At 38.3% G+C, this 23,524-nt stretch overlaps 1 protein-coding gene across 3 annotated transcripts in view; it reads left to right on the plus strand.

The window, feature by feature from the left end:
• Nucleotides 1-4,022: 4,022 nt before the first annotated feature.
• The window catches only part of LOC127451231 (voltage-dependent calcium channel gamma-3 subunit-like), a 78,471-nt gene continuing 58,969 nt past the window's right edge, over nt 4,023-23,524 (plus strand). For 2 of the 3 annotated variants that reach the window (XM_051715751.1, XM_051715753.1), the window contains exon 1: nt 4,023-5,063. In XM_051715751.1, coding sequence (XP_051571711.1) covers nt 4,853-5,063 — 211 coding nt within the window. In that variant the 5' untranslated portion in view covers nt 4,023-4,852. The remainder of the gene's footprint in view (nt 5,064-23,524) is intronic. The other variant, XM_051715752.1, reaches the window with a different exon arrangement.

Below are 23,524 nucleotides of genomic sequence, written 5' to 3' on the forward strand. Positions count from 1 at the left end.
CATCAGAGTCTCTAGTTTGAGAAATGGACGCCTCACATGTCCTCAGCTGACAGCTTCATTGAATTCTACCCGCTCAACACCAGTTTCATGTACAACAGTAAAGAGAAGACTCAGAGGTGCAGGCCTTATGGGAAGAATTGCAAAGAAAAAGCCACTTTAGAAACAGAAAAACAAAAAGAAAAGGTTAAAGTGGACAAAGAAACACAGACATTGGACAACAGATAATTGGAAAAGATTGTTATGGATCTTAACCCCATTGAGCTTTGGTGGGATCAGCTAGACTGTAAGGTGTGTGAGAAGTGCCCGACAACACAGCCACATCTATGGCATGTGCTACAGGAAGCGTAGGGTGAAATGTCATCTGAGTATCTGGACAAACTGACAGCTAGAATGCCAAGGATTTGCAAAGCTGTCATTGCTGCATGTGGATGATTTTTTTATGAGAACTCTTTGAAGTAGTTTAAGAAGTTCTGAAAAAAAAAATTCAAATTGTAATAAGTAATTTTTCATGTTATTTATTTATTTATTATTATTATTATTTTCTCCCCTTTTTCTCCCAAATTTGGAATGCCCAATTCCCAAAGTCCTCGTGGTGGTGTAGTGACTCGCCTCAATCCAGGTGGCGGAGGACGAATCTCAGTTGCCTCTGCGTCTGAGACCGTCAATCCGCGCATCTTATCACATGGCTTGTTGAATGCATTACCGCTGAGACATGGAGGCTTCACACTATTCTCCGCGGCATCCACGCACAACTTACCGCCCACCCCACTGAGAGCGAGAACCACATTATAGCAACCATGAGGAGGTTACCCCATATGACTCTACCCTCCCTAGCAACCGGGCCAATTTGGTTGCTTAGGAGACCTGGCTGGAGTCATTCAGCACATCCTGGATTGGAACACGCAACTCCAGGGGTGGTAGTCAGCATCTTTACTCGCTGAGCTACCCAGGCCCTCAATTTTTCATGTTATTAATGTCCTGACTATACATTGTGATCAGCTGAATGCCACTTTGGTGAATAAAAGTACCAATTTCTTTTCATAAGAGCAAAATCAGTACATTATTCCAAACTTTTGGCCGCCTGTGTGTGTGTGTGTGTGTGTGTGTGTGTGTGTGTGTGTATGTATGTATATATATATATACAGTTGTGCTCAAAACTTTGCATACCCTTGGAGAATTGTTAATATATGTACCATTTTTAAGGAAAACATGAGTGAGCAGGCAAAACACTCTTATGGAATTCAAATTCAACTGTAGGTTATAACAGAATGGCACAATCATAAAACAAAACATGGCAACAAAGAAAAAAATTAAATGACCCCTGTTCAAAAGTCTGCATATCCTTAGTTCTTAATACTGTGGATTGCCCCCTTTAGCATCAATGACAGTGTGCAGTCTTTTGTAATAGTTGTCTATGAGGCCCCAAATTCTTGCAGGTGGTATAGCTGCCCATTCATCTTGGCAAAATGCCTCCAGGTCATGCAAATCTTTGGTCATTTTGCATGAACCGCACATTTGAGATCTCTCTAGAGTGGCTCATTGATATTAAGGTCAGGAGACTGTGATGGCCACTCCAGAACCTTCACCTTTTTCTGCTCTAACCACTGGAGGGTCAACTTGGCCTTGTGCTTAGGGTCATTGTTGTGCTGGAAAGTCCAAGAGCGTCCCATGTGCAGCTTTCGTGCAGAAGAATGCAAATTGTCTGCCAGTATTATCTGATAACATGCTGCATTCATCTTGCCATCAATTGTCATAAGATTCCCCGTGCCTTTAGAGCTCACACCCTCCCAAAACATCAGTGAGCCACCACCATGCTTCACAGTGGGGATGGTATTCTTTTCAATATAGGCCTTATTGACCCCTCTCCAAACATAGCGCTTATGGTTGTGACCATAAAGCTCTATTTTGGTCTCATCACTTCAAATTACAGTGTGCCAGAAGCTGTGAGGCGTGTCAAGGTGTTGTCATTTGTGGCATTGGCACAGTAAAGGCTTCTTTCTGGCAACACGACCATGCAGTTCATTTTTGTTCAAGTATTGTCGTATTTTGCTCCTTGAAACAACCATATCGTCTTTTTCCAGAACAGCCTGTATTTCTCCTGAGGTTACCTGTGGGTTTTTCTTTGTATCCCGAACAATTCCTCTGACAGTTGTGGCTGAAATCTTTCTTGGTCTACCTGACCTTGGCTTGGTATCAAGAGATCCCCGAATTTTCCACTTCTTAATAAGTGATTGAACAGTACTGACTGGCATTTTCAAGGCTTTGGATATCTTTTTATATCCTTTTCCATCTTTATAAAGTTCCATTACCTTGTTACGCAGGTCTTTTGACAGTTCTTTTCTGCTCCGCATGGCTCAGTATCTAGCCTGCTCAGTGCATCCATGTGAGAGCTAACAAACTCATTGACTATTTATACACAGACACTAATTGCAAATTAAAAAGCCACAGGTGTGGGAAATTAAACTTTAATTGCCATTTAAACCTGTGTGTGTCACCTTGTGTGTCTGTAACAAGGCCAAACATTCAAGCATATGTAAACTTTTGATCAGGGCCATTTGGGTGATTTCTGTTATCATTATGATTTAAAAAGGAGCCAAACAACTATGTGATAAAAAATGGCTTCATATGATCACTCTCCTCAAATAAAAGACAGTTTTTTTGTATGATCAGTCATATTTTCAAAATCAATGCCAAAATTTCACAGTTTCTGCCAGGGTATGCAAACTTTTAAGCACAACTGTATATATTACTGTAATGCCATTTTATATGGATTTTAGAACTGTATCATTGATTTCATTATGATAGGAGCAATTTGTAGGTCTGACAAGAACCAAATCCTGCTTTACGGCAACGATTTATGCGGCACTCCTTCAATTTGTACCGTATCTCATCCTTCTAGAGATTTGTAGCTGAGCATTTGAATTATAAAGCAATATTCATAGGGTAACTTCATCCTCAAAGCTTACGCTGGCTCTCCCGCGCAATGCTCGAGCAGAAACAAGTGAACAAAAAACACTACAGTAAAAACAGAAATGTAATTTCCGTGCACATGCGGGCTATGTTTAGGGGCAACTAAGACTAATATGTCATGCTAAACGAAGGGAGGTGCTGTGAGAAGGCATTTTCGAGGTACACAGCGGTTATAGTGGGAGGCAGACTTTGATATGATCTTTAAACGGTGCAGGAGGTGGTGTGTCACATTAGGGGTGACACGTGCATTTTTCATCTGCTCACCCTGCTAAGAAAACAATAGAAACCCTAGTGGTCTAGTGGATACCATTAGAGACCAGTACCTATAATGGAAACCATTAAATCCTAATGGAATATGACCCAAAACACGCTAGACTCGTAATGGTATTCGTACTGGAAACCATTAGAATTTCTGTAGTTGTTGTTTTGTTTTTGTTTTTTCAGCAGTGTCATAACTTGGAAATATGTGCAAAAATGTGCTCTGACCTAGCGCACTAAAGCACGACCTTGCTTATTTTTGTCTATATCAAATAATAGTAATAAACAATGGCCAGTTAGATTTGCACGCAATTATCCAAGATAAGCTTGATTAATACAACAAGCACGCTTGAGATGCCAAAGAGATTTGGTTGAGATCACCTGAGGTCATTGCAAAGCGTGCAACTTTTTGATTGTAATGTCATCTACATATCCCCCGTGGATATACTGATCTGTCAAACTCCACAGACATGGCTTTATGAGGGTCCCCATGAAAGAAATCATTGAAAATGTCGGTGGCTCTTTAAATACGTGCCTGTTCTCCAGGGTCCGATTTTTCATGCATCGCTTGCCCATATCTTTGCATATGAAGGCCTTAAGTAGAACATTGGTTGAGCCAGGGGCGCTGTGCAGCCGGCGCCAGGGAGAAACTCAAGAGATTAGACGAGAGTCTTCGTCCATTCAGCACAACGGACAGCAGCCAGCGCGCTCTGTGGGCGGTGTTTTAAACGAGCGGATTCGGGGAGGAACGTGGGAGCTGTCATTGCTATAAACCACATTTGCGGGGACCAGCATCACCGTTGACAGCAGCGCTGCACGGCAGATACAAGTGCTGGGATTATGCTAATTTAAATTATCTCTTTTGATAGGTGCCTTTATAACATTGCTGCTTCCCGTGATCAAATATAACATTTTTTATTTTTTTATTTATTTATGTATTTTTGATTCGCCGGGTCACAAGGGAAATTTTGGACTGAACAAGCTGATCGTGAGGTGGAATATTTACTCCTCTCTCGTGTTTTATAAGATAATACCGGACGCATTCGCTGAGGGAAGGTATTTTCCGATGGATGAACAAAGGACATTATTATTTTTATACCAATTCTCCATTTATACATTTTAATTTATTACCAGTTTCTTCAAACAAAAAAATGTTTTTCTAAAAAAAAAAAAAAAAAAAAAAACGTATTTTTTGTGAAGTGGCAGTTCCGTTCTGATATTTCAATATCGAGATATCGGAGCCTGTGTCATCTACCAAGCTAATACCTCAATTGTAAAATGCTGTGATGCTAAAGAGAGACTGTTCTTCAATAACAGTTTTTTTTTTTCACGACACACAGAATGAGAAACAATAGCTCTCGTTCTCTCTCTTCCGCGGATGCCTGTCTCTCAGCTTTAGCGGTGGAAACATCGTGAGAAGGCTTCAGACTGGAACTGACGGACGCTTTCGAGAACTTGAGAAGCTGCAGCAGCGACGGCAACAGTCTCGAGACCCTGTAAACAAACACATAATAATGGCTTTTGAAGTCGATTGGAGCGTGGAGTCCGCACACCAGGCAGGCTAGTAGGTTTTTGAGAGACATTAAGTATCTTGTTTTAACCCCCCATCCTGAAATGAGGCAAAATGTTGATGTGTGACAGAGGAGTCCAGATGCTCATTACCACAGTGGGCGCTTTCGCCGCTTTCAGCCTGATGACTATCGCCGTGGGAACGGACTACTGGCTGTACTCACGAGGAGTGTGCCGGGTCAAAAGTAATAACGAGAACGAGACGAGCAGGAAGAATGAGGAAGTCATGACACATTCAGGGCTGTGGAGAACCTGCTGCCTAGAGGGTAAGAAGAACAACTCGTGTGCCTTTAAGAGTACATGATGGCACGCAGGCTCCAAGTCTAACTTATAGTATGTGGTCATGTGGTAAAACAAAACATATATTGACTATATTTTATTTTTGTATGTATTGAATGTGTTCTGTAGCTATTCATTAAATAATAGCTTTGCCCATCTAACTGATGCTTGAACTGTGGAACACCTAAATCAGTCTTAACTGTTTAAATGGTTCATTAAATGTTAACTTGACTGATTAAGCTTTTTAAGCTCTCCTCCAATCTTTTTAATAAGCAGCAAGATGATTGTAGCTGTCATATAACCAATAGATCAGGGCTAAGTTGTCTAATTACTCACTTGTCAATCCAAAATAAACTGGGCAATCATACTGATAACCTTTTATTACAGTTAAATAAAATAAAAAATAAAAAAACACAATTCTGCAAAGTATAAATCTGTCAGTATTGCCATCACAGAATGCTTAATTTGACACAATGTGCATCCAGTGTCGGTACCAGAAAAATAATGACAACAAGAAAAACAAGAATAAACCTGTCACATTAATAAAGGACAGAAATAAACTATACACTGAAAAAAAAAAAAAAATGTTAAAGGACTATTCCGGGTTCAATACAAGTTAAGACCAAATGACAGGATTTGTTGCATAATGTTGATTACCACTCAAAATGAATTTCGACTCATCCCTCCTTTTCTTAAAAAAAACAAAAAACCCTGGGTCACAGTGAGGCGCGAGGCGCTTTTTAATAAAAGTGAAAGGGGCCAATCTGTAAACATCAAAATACTCATGTTAATAATATGCATGTTAACATGATTTTAGTGTTATAAAATCACTTAAAAACCTTTTCTGTGTGAAGTTATAGCCAGTTTTACCACTTTGTTGTAAACCTTAAAATGACATGAAAAATACAATTTTAGCAACTTTACATCTCAAATAATACACGTTTTATCTGAAGAATTAATGTAAGTGCTTTTATAAAATTATCAGATTCACATTTCTGCCTATAAACCCTCCAAAAATTGGCCCCATTCACTTCCACTGTAAGTGCCTCACTGTAATGTCGATTTTTGCTTTTTTAAAGAAAAGGAGGGATGGTTCAAAAATGAATTTTAGTGGTTATCAACATTATGCCAGAAATGCTGTCGACTGAGCTTAACTTGGATTGAACCCGAAATATTCCTTTAACCTAAAAATATGGTAACATCTAAATTAACTGTTTTTGTTCTAGTCAAAAATATTATTTAATATCACTGAATAAACCTGAATACATTAGGTTACACCAACAAAACTAATTTTAAGGATTATTAAGGAAACAATTGCAGATTACCACTTTTTACAGTGCCTTAAAAATTAAGAGAACATTGCCTTCGGACAATATTTTCAATCTGTCAGTTAAGGTGCTCAGAACAGTTGTCACTTGTCTGTTGTCCAACGGTTTTTTAAAGGAAATACGAGGGAAATCAAAGCCAATTCATAATAGCAGCCTAAACACTTACATATAGCAAACTCAACAAAATACCTTATAGAGTTTGACAGTTGTTACAGAACCATTTAAAACATACACTGTAATTCAAATGTATAGTACATCCTACTCAAAAACATGATGATGGCTCGTTACTCTTGCTTATCTTCTTCCTCACTTTTCCTCTTTTTTCTTATCTTTTTCACCCTCTTTCCTTGTCTTTGTCCTCTAGACAGTTTCATTCTAATTCCATGCAGTTTATATTTGGGCAGCCCTGACATCGCTTGACTGGGAGCGGAATAATGTACTTCATAATGTCTTTTCAAACTTTGATTAATCTCCTGCCCCAGGGAACGCAGTGAGGTGACATGACTGCAGTGTGATGGGAAGATCCTAATTTTTAATTGAAAGGGATGGGTGCAATCCAATAGATGTGGCCATGGCAGATTACACAAATCCAGTGATTGACTTTTCAGTATTAATTTAATTGAAGTGTATGTCACTGTCACCCAGTGCAACAGATACCCACAACCACATTTGATCCACTTTAGGTAAAAAAAGATTCACATGAATTAATCACATTAATTATTTGCTTTATATAAATGAGGGATTGATCTATCAACATATGTAGAAACCTATCACTCTGAGTTGTGGTCTATGCCTGTCCATACATACATCTTTAAGGAAGGTTATAATTAGGCTTTCTGTTAGACAAGACTCTAGTATGCATGACCAGCCACCCTGAATATAACCTTCAAAAGTGTGCTGTTCTACTGCCACTCATTACCTTCAACATTTTCCCCCATGCATGACAGCTTTGCTTTGCCTGTAGATGTCATTTAATTATTTAGTCTTGATGCATGTTTATGCATTTTGTTCTTGAGAGATTAGGTCCCTGTGCGTTTTTTTAAAGACCCCATGATTTTTTGTCTTATACTCCATGTTTGTTAGCTTTGAGGTTGTTGATATGTTAGTGTCCTCCTAAAAGTGGGCAAAGTTATTTCTTAGCTGTTTTACTCATTTAAAATTGACAGTCTTTCTCATCTGGAAAAACTCATCTGGACGACACATCTTGCACTTGCAAAATTGTTTGTAAAAAATGTTTTTTTTTCATTGCAAAATGTGCTTTTTTTTAATTTATGCTTTTTTTTTTTTTTACGTGACTTACTGTACGTATCATGGCAGTTTCCTAGGGAAATTAACACTAGAGGCACTACAATAACAAGTATGTTAATTCACTTTCACACAAATCGGTAACACAGCAGATTATCAGTTCATAAAAAATTACTTTTTGCCCTGTTCTTCACACAGTGCTATCTTATGACTTCTAAACAGTTTTACTATAGCACATGACTTGTAAGTTAATACATTTTATTTTATCGTTTGTATTACAAAACCAACTGCATTTACAACTTATTCGAGTATATGAGTCCTGAGGAGACATGAGACAAAAGTGTCATAAAAGCACCACAAAATGACATGGTTGCTTCAGAAAATGCTTTTTTTTTTAATCACCATCAATTAGGTTGATGTTTAAGGTTTAGGGTAGAAAGGCAGTTTTATTGTTTACTCTGTTTATGCCACTCATATCCCTTTTCTACCGAAATTGCGATAGTTCTCGTGCCGAGACTGTGCTCTGCTGGTCCAAGGCTGGTGCAATCTAGAGCCTATCGCAAACTGGCTGCGCTTTTCCACTGACTTGAAACCCGAACGTTAGCGTAACGGTTAGGTTATGTGGCTATGTGGTAGTTTTACGTGACTATCTCACCTGCATCTCACCTATCTCACCTCACCTTTATCTTCTGTTTTTGAGGGCATATTTAAACACACAGAGAAATTCAATCCAACATTGAACAGTAGCTACTGTTGTTGTTTTGAAAAATACACCTGGTGACAAAGCATTATTCTGCCCTCCACCCCCTGACATAATCAGTGTGTAGAGACCAGCAATCTTTTGGGGCTTTTTTTAACTACGTTTTCTGCAGAGGAAACACACGGAACAGTTCGAGAATTAGCACTGGCCCAGGAGCCCGCCCCTGAACCATGTTGGTGGAAAAGGGCTATCCGAAGACATTTCACCTCGGAACTCAGAAATGTTGCCTCAGTCACATAATTTTCATTAGACGAATACTGCCTCCTTTCTACTAGCAATAAAAAGTAGCAAATCATGGTTAACAGCTGTGACATAAACTACAGGCTATTGGCTATTTTAAAAAAAGGGACAAGCCCTTTGATATGTCCCACCCAAACTTTCTGTTTCAAAAGGAAATATGTCTGCACAGAAAAAAAAAATGTCCTTTGCTTGTAAACCAATTTCATGGGGTCTTTGAGTAGTGTATTAAGTGTGCTGTTTGCAACATGCGTCAAAAGGGAGTTTGGATGCTAACAGTTTTGGGGAAAAGCACCATAGGAGAGAAGTTTACACTTTGCAAAAGTCTGTAAAGGTGAGGATTGAAAGTGCATATTGTTGGATATCTATGAGTGAGGCCTTAGTGCAAGAAGGGTGCAAGAGTGTGTTTGTGAAAAATGTCAGGTCACAGTGCCTTACAATTCAATATTCTTTCATGTCCAGCATTCAGGTCTGTTAAATGCCCAGGGGAAAGTTCATCAATTACATCTCTGTGTGCCAATATGTAAATGCCTCAGTCTCTGCAGGAGGTCTCAACAGCACTACTGATCAAGACTTCCTGGAAAAGCTGTAAATAAGTGTGAGTGTAAGTGCGAGTTGGATTTGATGGGCCATAAGATCATGATCCCTGCCATGTAATTGCAATTTAAATGGCAAAGACTGATGGTACTGTCATATGTTTTAAGCAAACATGGTATCGGACCATTATAATTCATATGAATAATATTATCAGTGTGAGGATGTGATTAATCGCTTTCCGCCCCATTACAATTCCAGCACACGTCTCTTTTTTTATCACTATTATATTTTCTTTAGCTTTTTCCTTGATACCTTGTTGCCAAAAGGCATGACTTTTAGACAAAAATGAAAATAATATAAATAATGTACTCACCTTTATGTTTTTCCAAACCAGTGGAACACAAAAGGAGACATTTTGCAGAATGTTAGTCTCAGTCACAATTCACTTTCATTGCGTCTTTATTTTTATAAATGAAATTGAAAAGCGACTGAGGCTAACATTCTGCCTAACGTCTCCTTTTGTGCTTCACCGAAGAGAGAAAGTCAATCGGGTTTATAAACAAGAGGATTAGTATATGATGACCGAATTTTCATTTTTAGCTGAACTATTCCTTTTAAAGGAATATTCCGGGTTCAATACAAGTTAAGCTCAATCAACAGCAGCACACTTTTTAACAGAAAAATTAATGTTAGTGCTTTTATAAAATTATAAGCTTCACATTTCTATTTTTAAACTCTCTAAAAATTGGCTTCATTCACTTCCATTGTAAGTGCCTCACTGTAACCTCGAGTTTTGCTTTTTTTGAAAGAAAAGGAGAAACGAGTCAAAATAAATTTTTATGGTAACCAACATTATGCCACAAATGCTGTCCATTGAGCCTAACTTGTATTGAACCTGGAATATTCTTTTAAATATATATGGCATGTTGCACAGCATGTCATCATAGGGAGATGCATTATTGTTTATGTATGTAATAATAAGGAAGCACTCTGGTGGAATTTAACCCGGGTCCATAAGCTGAATGGAGGTGTAAGATTAATGCAGTATCGTCCCAAGTGCAGGTGGATCTCAGGGGAACGGTTTGGCCGTGCTCAGAATAAATTATGACCTGGGAACCGAGGTGGGGGAGAGAGAGAGAGAGAGAGAGAGGCAAAGCAGGGAGTGATGAAGAGGGACTATTCCTTCCAAGTGTGCACCCAAGCAAAGCCTGTCTCATACACTCTCATCACGCACACACATCTCCTTGGAAACCAGTTGCTCCCGCCTGCGAGATAGGCCTTCTCTATACCTTCCCCCATCCTCAACCCTGCTTTACTTCGTCCTCATCCTCCTTTTCATTCCCTGATTCACGAAGGCTTTTGAGAAATACAAATACGAAAAGCATTAGATTCTGCCTGTCCATCACATGGCACCTCAAACATGTGTCAAACATGCATGCATCAGTGGACACGCAAAGGCATATACCTGCATACAGACAATGAGACTGGCTCATTGGGATATGAACATATGACCTCATAAGCACTATTACACTGCCACTCGGGCCTAGTCATGTGTTTTTGCCTTTTAAAAGTGCACTAAAGGTGCAATTGAAAGGGCTGTTAGACTGGGAACAAAGGGTTGGGGTAATACACAAGGCGATGGTGGACTTCATTTGTTATGGCAGTGGTAATGGAAGAAACTTGTCAGCACTTTGCAGAACATTGTTGAAAAACTGTTTTTTTCTATACGCTAGCAGAAATTTTGTATTTGTTTTTTTTTTTTTTTTTTGTGGCAATTTAAATTAACCGAAGAGATTAATAATGAATGTTTATTTGTGTTAAAGCCCATTCAGTATAACAGTCAGATATGCTTTCATCATTTTCATTTAGTGCTGCCGACATGAGCTCCTACACATCTTGTGTAAAGGCTTATGAGGGGGATGTGACGAAAATTCCATCAAGCTGATGTTACATGAATGAAAACGATGACAAGCAAGTAGAGTCTTCTTTCTGGGGAAACATACATTTTTAAATTGTTTTAGCGGGTCTGGATTCTTGGTATAAGATGGTAGGAGGAAACTCTGGGGTCTTGTTATTCCATGTTTCTCACTTTATTTGGATTGTAAGACAGAGGGAGTTGTTGAAAATACAGTATGCCCACTGTGGACTTTGATTACTGGCACTTTCCATGAGTAGGGTACAAAATAGGGCCTGAAACTGAAAAAAGTATAATAATTTTTTTCAACAAATGATCAGTGAAAGATTAAAAATATTTTTAAACATTGAGAGAATGAAATGAGATTTTGTACTATTCTTCCCACCATGCTGTAGATAGGGTGTCACAATTTTTTCAGATGTAATTTTTTCTTTTTTAATAGGGGAAAATGTGTCAAAGAAAATATTATACTTTTATTAATTAAAATGAGTTCATATTTGTTTACTACAATAATAATACAATATTAATTCAGTAGATTGTCAAAATTAAGACATTGTTTTATGATTTAAATTCTATCAAGATACAGTCGAGAAGGTCAATAACTTTGAGATGGGACAGGCCAAAATCTGCATTTTATGTGGGGATACAGACATTTAAGAGCGCTAGCCCTAAGCGCACCGTTATGCCATAAGTCAAAGCAAAGTCAATGGGCATGGTCATGAAGTTTTGGTATTTTCGTGCAAGCATGCACTACGTCTAGGCGCAAGTGGGTTTGAAATTGTGTGCGCAAAGCGCTAATGGGTTGGGTCAAGTACAATTTAATTCTGAAGTTCTTCTCCCGTACCATCTGCATCCTATTATATATTTAATTTCCTGTCAAGCACCACCTATATAAACAAAGACATCACATTCATAAGAAATTGGTAGTGTAAATGGACTATATGTAAGTGAATTAGAAGAATAGAAATATGGACTTACGCTCTTTTGTGCATTAACTGCGTCCCTGTTGAATGTCAGGCATATTTCTATGACAGTAACATGCTCCTTTTACACGCATGGAAAATGTGGTTCTCGTCAGGACCATGGATCACACTCTGTTAAATTATAGAGAATGCAAGTATTATTAATAATTTTCATCTACTGGCACACAAATCATGACTAGTATTAACAGTGATTGTATCAGAACGCACTTCACTTCTGCAGTTCGGTTTTGATTTTGAAAAATGGTATAAATTTATTGAAACACGAAAAAATTAAACCAAAAATATTTCTAAATTCAAATTACACTTCAAACGAAACAAAAATATAATAAAAATAAAGTTGTCCAAAAAACACACCAATCAAAAAACAAAAACAAAAATACACACCAAATCTCTTTTACTTTTTCCACCGCCCCTTTTGCAGTGACTTAAAAATCACTCTACGACAACAGGTGGAAAATTACCAATATAAATTAGTCATAAATACATTTGTAAATATATTATAAACATAATAATAATTGAAAAATAAACCTTGACCTAAAGATAGTTTAATACAAATATTTGTTTCATTTAAACGGCTGCAACAGTGATTGTCATGGACATAATTTGATGTTCCACTGTATTTTCAGAGTTTTAATTTTAACTTAATTACCACCTGCTACTGGAATCTCCAAACTTTGCACTGAGATACATTAAGATGTGTTTTTGAAACGTCTTAGCGCAATGACCTCTTTCTCAGGATAATAGCAAATTGTGATTTGCGCCACTTCTTTATCATGCAGTACACCCACACTGTTAAAGATTTTCTTGTAAAAAAAAAAAAACAGTAAAGAACTGGCAGCAGGGTTGCCAGCATGTTACTGTAAAATTAACGGTGTCTTGCTGTTGCTGAAATTAACAGCTAGATACTGTTTTTACAGCTACAGTATACAGCTATAATTTAGCAGCATATAGCTGTCAAATTACATACTATCTACTGTTGTTGAAATTAATAGCTATGTTCCCAGCATGCACTGCGGCATGAAGAAATTATTTTGATTTTTTACTATTTACTGGTTTATTTTGACGTTGTTTTTGTTATAGTCTAAGTTACTTGTATTTTAATGTTCAGCTTTTACTTTTTTACGTAAAAGTATGTTTGTTAATTGTCACCATTGTTGCGTTTTGTATGCTGAGAGTTGATTTCTGTGTGTGTCTTGTCAAATCGTGTTATGCTGTAAGTTAATCAAAAACATCAAACACTCAGTTTGCTGATATCATTTTGCTGAAATATCCTTTACTGTTTTTGCTTTTATGTTTTTTATGTGTAATGCATCACTATTGACACATATAGTGCCATTTGCAAGGTAGGATCAGATATTCAGTCTGACCTTAGGTTTTTCTTCAAAGTAGCACAGTGCAACAACTGTTTTACTTAATCATAAATTGACTGGCTGGAAGAACATAATATAATAATAAAGAAGGTCCAAGGTGCCGGCTCAAGAGAACACTAATTACCATAATGGTAACTTCAAACAAAACACAACTATTGATAACAAAACAACAACACTAATTAAACTAAGACTTCTAATAAGTCTGAATAAAAACTTTTGTATGTGTTTTTATTTTGTATTTTCTTTTTTACCATTTTTGTAGCCCAATGCATTGCCAAAGCATACATACTTATTCAAGCGCAAAGGCTAATGGGTATTTCACCATTATAACCCACAATGCAGTGCTATACTGTTATTTTACAGTATATTACAGTATACTACTGTTATTTTACAGTATATTTTTACACATATTAAATGCAATGTACATTTAATATGTACATTGCTTCAAAGGTTTATTTTTTTTATTTGACTTCTCATTAGACAGACAAAGTGAAGGCTGATGTGAGATGATAAAGATCAGAGGAGTTGGTCAGAAACATCATGAACACTAACCATGTGCCATGGGGGGGTTAAGATATATGTTTCAAAATGTCACTAGCTTTCACCAAGATGATATCATGATTTTAAATGTTCATTTTCCCCTAATGCCTTGCATAGAACAGCTATTTACCATAAAACTAGTCACTTCACAGTGAGCCTGCTCTTGATCTCCCAGAATGCAACATTTTTAACAGCAAACTACTATATTTAAGAATCACAGTAGATTGCTGTAGGAATTTGGCCGTAAATTGACAGCAATTTTTTTACAGTGCACAGTTTGCGTGCATACACCCACTGATAGCGCAAACACTCCCACAATGCAATTTATTATGTTAGAGTTTGTTAGTTGTCACCAAAAAAAAGGGATATGGGCCTCTAATGCATTTAAAATATGTTGTGGAGAACCAAAGTGAACCACTTCCATGAAAAGAGCCCCTATGTTTATGAACATTCTATTTGTTGCTCTTTTAATGGTTAAGCCTGTGAAACCATGCAACATTTAGTAAAGCGATGTATTAATATCCAATGCCGTACAAAATCAATACAATTATGATGCTAGTTTACCCCTCTATGGCGGCGTGTTGTTGAGGTGGTGAGTACATGGCGTTCTGAAGCCAGCAGGAGAATGTGGACCACAGTGAGTCACTGCTGTTGCAGGCTCTTGCCTGTGATGCTGCCTCTGCCCCTGGCTGCGCTAACCTTTGTGAGGCAAATTACTCTTGATAGATCCTCTAACAGCATTGGTTAAGCTTGCAAAAATAGCTTCCTACGACTCCTCCCCATTTCAGTGGCTCAGCGACCAGAGATGTGACCACTCCTGTGGGTCTGAGGTGGTACGGTGAACCCAGCGCTCTCATCTGCATTCATACAGGCCTACTCTAAATTTATGAGACTGCGGTTTGGGTTATTCAAATGACCCTTTGATTGCTGCCCAGCACAATCAATCAAGATTTACTCTCAAGAGGTAACACATCAATGATCAAGCAGGGGGAAATTTGAAGAGAGGGGCATTGTTTTATCATGTGAATATAATGAATACAAGTACTTTACTGCTGTCGTGACAATCAGTGCACATTTTGTTTCTGTTGGTTGTACATGACAATTATGTAATACATTGTTTTCCTGCAATTGTGATTCCTGTGCAAATACATTTATGCCGCATATGTGCATTTACACATGTAAACATCTTTCTATTATGCACAATTTCATGATACATAGACTGCTTCTCATTTTACATTTGGGCCCCCCAATTTTTGCCCCCTGAAGCTCTAAAGTGAAACTCCTCCTGTATATACAGTACTTTTCTGTGAAAGACATCCATCAAGTGGCATATTATAGTTTTATGGATGTTAGCTGTGTCCTCTCCTGACCTTAGTGCAGTGAAGCAATCTCTTTTGGATGTGTGCCCACTGTATATGTAAACACACACATATACACACAGACCTTCCAGAGATAATAACTGGCTCACATTAGGCTGAGATAGAAATGCCATGGCTGGGATGGATTACATATTGGTTACTGTAAAAGCTGTGCTGAATAAAGTAAGAAACTGTATTATATTGACAAGAGGGACAGAGTGCCAAGAGAAAGCAAGCCTGAAAAATCTGTTTGGGCAAACACTTTTCAATGAGTGTTGATTTAGGTGATAACAGGACTTCTCAGAATGTGTTGCTGGCAATCCATCTTTGTGTATGTGTGAGCGCGTACGCGCAGCCCATTTGCTCTGCCACTAGTATTGTTACCTTGTTGCCCCTCAGAATGGAGACATTCTGAAAGGCAAGGCATCTGTTAGGGGTTGGAATTAGCAGGGATCTGGTGATACAATATAATCAGTACCGTCGCTCCCCACACGCATACTACGCAGTCTGCGTTGGGCACCAACTCCCTAGGGGGCACCAGAAACTCCACCAGTTGCCCATACTCACATGTTATATGTTATTCAAGGACCCGAAAGCAGTCACGGAACACAGACGATCGCTTCACGCTCGCAGCGCTCACCCTCCCCCGTCCCATGATCGCGGAGCTCTGCATAGGGCATCAGATTGGCCAGCAGCAGCCCTGAATATAATATTGATATATGGGTCATTGTATGATAATATTGTGACTTATTAGGTTTAGTGTATTGTCATTTAAAACTGATATATTGCGATCTTTTTCTCACTTGGTTCTCTTTTATCTACAATGACTTTAATGCATGGCACATTTTTATTCTTAACATGTTCTGAGTATGGATTTAGGCTGAAATAAAAAAGAGTGTGTGTTGACCTAATGCTACAGTAAATTTCGCCTTTGCACACACTTGCTCTGAGTCAGGAGTTTTCGAAGAGCTCCTGTCAAGGTGGGCGTGAGATTACGGTGTTTTGCACTGGTGAGGATTTCGATTCATCCCAGTGAGCCAAGTCTTTTAAATCCGTTCAACAAAAAGATTTGTTCAGTCACCATTTCTGCGTATTACATCTTTACGCCAGCAGGTGGTGACAAATGAGCTTATTTTGTGTTATGAGTGAGTCATTGAATCATATTTATTCAACTGATTCGTCAAAAAACACTGAAGTTGTTCACTACCGAAACAATGGAAGTGAATGTGAGCAATTCGCTCACTTGAAAGATTTGTTCAAAAACCCGGGCCAGGTTTACATGCACCCCATGCAATTATATTCTGATTAAGGCAATACTGTGATTAAACTGTAGCTCATGTAAACAGAATACTCCGATTATTTTATTGTGATTATGCTAATAATCAGAGTTACGATAATCACAGTAAGATATGTGGAGTACTCCTATTTTAATAGTTTTATACAGGCATGCTAACACTTTAATCGCATTTCTACCACTCTGACCAAAGTGTGCCTGTTCCAGTGCTGCAGACAGATGATGCGCTCAAGCACAGGTTCGTAAACATTGCAAAACAGAAGAAGTTGCACTTATTTCTCAACTTCACATGAAAAGGCAGTTTCTTGCAGAATCTACAGCCCCACAGCAAAAGAAATCATATTTTCCCAAGTTGTGAATGTCCATTTGCAGTCTGAATTGAATGTTGGTGAGACAAAAAATACCATATACTGCAAAATAATGGCAAAGAAACATCTTTCTATTGAGTTTGTCGCCACGTGCGGTACACAACAACAACCAACATGCCCAGTGTAGTCCTATTCACAAACAAATGGCTCTTATGAACCGATTATTTTTAGTGAATCAAAACAGACAGAGCAACCAGAGTATTCTGACAAACAAATTATTCTTATGAACCGGCTATTTTTAGTAAATAAAAAACAGACAGCACATCCAGTGTAGTCAAAAATAACTCTTATGAACCGGTTATTTTAATCAGTCATTCAAAAAGACTCACGAACTGACTGACTAATTTTCCTTATGCCAAGCTATAATTAAAGATACATGTACAACAAGTTATTTTTTGTAATAAATATTCATTTTATATATATATATATATATATATATATATATATAAATACATTAAAATCAAATCAGAGTAATGGCAAGTAGCATGTAAATAAGATTGAAGAAGTTTGTCCAAATCATGTAAACATCTTAAATTGATTATACTTTATACTCTGATTATTGCAATAATCAAAGTATTGGTGTACATGTAAATGTAGCCACTGATTAATCTATGATTCAAACACTACTAATGTGTCAGTCAAATTAATTTAAAAGGATTGGGCAAAGTTTCGGAAGTATGACAAAAAGAAATAGAGATTCATGTGCATCATGCTTGCTAACAAACCACGCCCACAGTGTGTTGTATGTTTTGAGGTGCTTGTAAATGACAGTTTAAAATCTATGAAACTAATAAGACAAACAAAACACCAGATGTTCAAATATAAGCCCGCTGATTTTTTCCATTGTGAAGAGTTAAGGTTTAAAAACAAAAACTAACAAAGGCCAGCCAAACCACAGAGCAAAGCCACATTTTCCATACTCACATCAAAAGCAAGTACTACAAACATTTACAGTATTTATAGTGGAGGATTATTTATGACTAGCTGTGTGTGTTTGGTATTGGTCTGTTTAGCTAAGGTCTATACATATGTATCGGTATCAGTATAGCATGCAAAACCTTATTTTAAATTATTTTAATAGTATGTCAAATAGTAGCTATGTGGTAGTGGTGGTGTTCGGGGGAGTGGGTAAGTCTGTTTTCCCACAAATATTAATGTAAAAATGTAACTAAAAATATTGATTCTTGATGTGAGAATATCAATACTGTATTGTGAGGTAAAATATCACAATACTCTAAAATATTGATTTACCCCCCACCCTCAGCATCTATATTCATTAAACACTATATTGCTTGAACAAATTTCAAACAGCTTTTGAAAACACATGCAAACACACAAACATCCATGGCTAGCCTATACACTTAACTACTAATATACAAGCATGCATGCATGCTCATACTTTGCTATTGTTATAACTAAACACTGAGTCTTGTCTGCCACTAACAACAATAGGTCCAGCAGTTCCAAGGTCCTTTGCAGTGTCAAACACAGACTTTAACACTCCTTTGGCAAACAATGATTGTGTTATTCTCTGGGGCTTTTTTCTTAATGAACTTAGAACTCAATAGTATTGCTATAGCTCTTAAAAGTAGGACTCACACAGGCCTGTCCATGCAAGTAACCACAAGCGTTACTGTGGCTTTGGCAATGAGTAAGTGTCTTCAATATCTGCAGCATGTCCACCTGCAGGGGTTCATAAGCTCACTGCTGAACAATAGTTATGGCTGTGTCCCTGTTTTTATGAGCTATCTGTCTTGTGTTTCTGTGATCTCCTGGTGTATTGTCATTAGGACGCCTGTTCCTCCATGTGTTATTAAATGCCGCTATCTCTCTTAGGCCCAAGTTGTTTATTCGCTTGCATTCACTCATGTAGAAAAGTCTATAGCGTATAGCATGTAGATGTCCAGCTCTATATTCCTGAGCTCTTGTATGTTATGTATTCTTTTAAACCAAGTGCACACTGCAAGACTGAAGCTTGTTGCCTTTTGAGGTTTTAAATGAATAGATCACCCAAAAATGACAATTCTGTCACCATTTGCTGACTCTCATGCCGTTCCAAACCCTTTTGACTAGTGATCGACTGATTTTGGTTTTTCAATGGCCATTCCCGATACCGATATCTAGAGAACCGAATGGCCGATGGCCGATATAAATGTCGATAAACATAATACAATTTAACAACAGCAAATCAGATGTACACGACATTTTTAAAGTGAAACAAACACTTAATTATGCAATATTTACTCAAATTTCCATATACTTGAAAAGAAAAAACCTTGAAAACAGAAAGTGTTGACTATCCATTGACAAATGTTTTGGTAGATTTTGGAACTGACATAAGGGAAAGTTAACACTTCTGTTAATCAGCCAAGCGAATACGGTTATTGGCCAATACCAATAATTGCAAAATGGCCAAATATCGACCAATTAATAGGCCTGGCAGATATATCAGTCTTTCACTAATTATGACTTTCTTCCTGGGAACACAAATGGAGATGTTAGACAGAATGTTAGGGGCAGTGTTATTCACTTTAATTGTTTGGGAAAGAGCATCACTGTCAACATGCTTCAAAGTTTCTCCTCTTGTACTGAGTGTAATAAAGAAAGTCATATAGGTTTGGAACAACATGAGTGTTATTAAATGATGACAAAATTTTAATGTTGGGGTGAATTACCTATTATGTCTATGACAAAAAGCCCCAGATTGCAGTCTTTTTTAGGATGCTACCACAAATTTCAAACTGGTTTGAAATATGTTTGATCAGTCGTCAACAACCAGCATCCAACGAAATTGCACAAGATAGCACGAGAGTAGAGCAAGATAGTGGGAATCAAGGTCCAAAAAATATGATCAAACTGCTGCTCACATCACCCCAACCCCCCTCTTTTGCCAAATCTGTGCATTTAATTACTAAAATGACCGCAAGCCCTTCCTCCATGTCTTTGTTGACATGTTGTCAAATTAAAGCTGTGTGAGCATGATTTGCAGGATCATAGAGGAGGAAAAATATCTTGTAATTGATGCGCATATAGTAGTCTGCAATTTGGTGTGTAAAATGCGAACCAACAAGACAGAAAACAGGCCTTGTGTCTTTAAATGTGCGCAAAATGGCGAGCTTCAGTCTTGTGGTGTGCACTGATATTACTGCCCTGGAAAACCACTTCACATTTTGTCAAAATTTAGTTATGACCAAAATCGGGTCACTTAGATTATGAACTGTCCTTTTTGGCCCAACTATGCTCAGATTCAGAGAAAACCGAGTGAGACCATTTTATAAGAGATCATTTTCTCAGTTTCAGAGTTGGTATAGTTACTGTGTTTTGGCTTTGTAGGGCAAATTAATGTTAGAAAGTAAGAAAGAAAAGGGACAGGAGATGAGGGAGGGATAGAACTGAATATTGATGTATGGATATGTGTGTGTGTTTGTGCGCACCATGTCTACTTCATCTCTGCTTGAATACGGGCAGCACTGCTAGAGTGCTAATGAGCCAAATAAGTCCATTAAACTCAATGTTGGCCTGCGTCTGAGAAGACCTCTCTGTGGAGAATGGGCTGGCAGAAACCTTTGGCTGGCTTGCAAAGGCAGCTTCTTGTACTCCTCTGTTTTTCTCTGATGGAAAGCTAAATCAAGCATGTTGGCTTTAAAGAACAGCCATGAGATGAAGGCCATTCGATGTATGTGTCAGGAAAAATGCTTTTCAAATGTCTTCTTAGCAAAGCACAGTGTCAGCATTGGCTGCTGTTTGACTCTCACATTTAAACCAGCTGGCTTTGAGTCCCTCACATATATACAATAAATGTTGAGCACAATGCTCGTCATCCCTAGGATCAGGCTCCAGTGGTGTCAGGCAAACGTTTGTCAACTGAATATACGCCCTTTTAGGAATAGCCCCTCATAAAATGTGTTCACTTTCATGGTTTTGCTGTTGAATGTGGTGCAGTAAACCCAAATGTTCATGAGATCAGTCTTTGGCAACCAGAAGACAAGGTTGACTTATTGAATTACAAATAGGGAATGCAGCCCACTTTAAATTACGCTGATTACTATCATTCCTCTGTTAAAGCACTTTGGCCTTGGTTGGGTGAGTTAAAGGTCTGCTGGGGTTTCAGGCCAGGTTTAGGTTAGTTTTTCCATGTATAACTTAGGGTTTGCATCAGCATTTGCATTTAAAAATATTGTAAAATATTTTACTGTATGTTGTAAAGCAGGGGTCATCAACCATTTTTAGGCCAAGGACCCTTTGGTGGGTAGAGAGACGGAGCCGGGACCCCCATTACATATTGTATAAAATTGAGTTTTGCGTTTTATGCCTATAAATACGTGGATGGTAGGCTACCATATTATTGTATATATACTTCATTGCAAAGCCATTGAAATAATCATTAAATGCTGCCCTGCTGAATAACTAGCATAAGCTAGTTGGCTGGTTTTAGCTGGACACCTAGCTTGGTCATAGCTGGTCAGGCTGGATATAAAGGGGTTTTTTAGCTGGTCAGGCTGGTCTTAGCAGGCCTTAGCTGGTCAGGCTGGTCATGCTGATCTTAGCTGGTCAGGATGGTCTAGTTGGTCAGGCTGTTCTTAGCTGGTCAGGCTGGTCTTAGCAGGCCTTAGCTGGTCAGGCTGCTCAGGCTGATCTTAGCTGGTCAGAATGGTCTTAATTGGTCAGGCTGGTCTTAGCTGGTCTTGGCTGGTCAGGATGGTCTTGGCTGGTCAGGATGGTCTTAGCTGGCCTCCCAGCCTGACCAGCTAAAATATGTTTAAATCCCCTCCGAAAACAGCTAACTGACCAGCCTGGCTGGGCGACCAGCTAAATCCAGCCAACCAGCTTAAGCTGGTTTTAGCTGGTCTTTTCAGCAGGGATGTACAGCAGGGGACTGCAACATTTTTGACATGAAGTGACATTTTTAAATTCCCCTGTAAATCCCTGTGCCAAAACTCCTCCAAAAAGAAAGAAAAAGACAGACAGACAGATAGATAGACAGACAGACAGAAAACAAACAGACCCTGTCCATGCAGAATAAAACAACTTTTATAAGGTTACTAAAATGGAATCATCTCATGTGAGTGATCGATTTTATGCATATATTTCAAAATTACTGCTGATTTCATTGAGTAAACATTTGTAATGTGGAAAACAATGACTGAGTGCACCTTGAATTATGTTGATTTGAGGGTCACCGTCTTGTGTGTATGGAACGTTAAGGACCGTGTATGCCAGCTTGATAATCTCAGCGGTAGCTGTTTATTTACACCAGGCAAGTACGCTATTATTCTAAAAGCAGGTTGTTCTCTGTTCAACCACACAGCGCGACCAACGCAAAACAGACGCGTTTACTCACACGACCTTCCACTTGCAGCGCTGTTGAACCTGATGTGTGTCGCGCTTTGAGTGGCTTGTGATGAGCAGTGGTCGTGTGAAGCGTTTGTCCGGGCTGCGCGCTTCTGCTGACTAGCGCTGTTTAGTCACACTTTAAAATTTGGCATGCTGCTGCGAAGGACTTCAACATGTCGATAATTCATACTCCTGTCTCTCGCTGTTGCTCGCGTGCGAGTGAGTGATTATTACAAATGCCACCAATGGTGGATCAAACAATAATTTGCGGACCCCCTGTAGTACCACCGCGGACCCCCTGTTGAAGACCCTTGTTGTAAAGGAATAGTTCATCCATGAATAAAAATTCTGTCACGGTTTTCTTACCCTTATGTCGTTCCAGACCCATATGGCTTTTTTGTGGAACACAAAGAGATTTGATATTTTGAAGAATGTTCCAGCTGCTCTTTTCCATATGATGTAAGCAAATACTGACCAGCTCCAAAGGACTCCAAAAAGAAAAAAAGAAAAAAGCATTTTTAATTAACCTATATAAAGTAATCTATATGACTTGTGCATTTAATTCACTTCTGAATTCAGGTTTGATGTCCATTACACCAAAAGCCATTGGTTCTCAAGTGTCTCCAGTGCTTGAAGTGGGCCATTATTCACCTCTATACAAAATTGCAATGAAGGAAAATGAAGTCACAGTACTGGCAGCTATTCTTGCATACTGGCAGCTCTTATAAGGTGAGATAAGATAATAGATAAGAGCAGTTTCTTGTTCAGTCTTAAAATTTGACAATACTTTTTGGGTCAGGTGATAGAGTCTCATTTACAGGCCAAGATCAGACTTCAGCTTAATGCACATGCAGACCTCTAAAATAAGTGTTTTTGGCTGGGTTTAAAGTAATAATCTACCCAAAAATGAACATTTTCTCATAATTTACTCAAACTCGTATGATTTTCTTTCTTCTGTAGAAAATAAATGAAGGTATTTTGATGGAGATATAATGTGAATATATCTGTACAATGCAAGTCAATGGGGTCCAGCACTTCCAGTTCTTAAAAAGGCCATAAAGACTCATGTGGTTTAATCTATGTCTTCTGAAGTGATACTATCAGTTTTAGGTGACAACAGACAAAAATGTAAAGCCTCCTAGGTGCAGTCACAATCATGATTCACAATCATGTTCCTGG

The sequence above is a fragment of the Myxocyprinus asiaticus genome, chromosome 14, assembly GCF_019703515.2.
Source record: "Myxocyprinus asiaticus isolate MX2 ecotype Aquarium Trade chromosome 14, UBuf_Myxa_2, whole genome shotgun sequence".
Taxonomy (NCBI): domain Eukaryota; kingdom Metazoa; phylum Chordata; class Actinopteri; order Cypriniformes; family Catostomidae; genus Myxocyprinus; species Myxocyprinus asiaticus.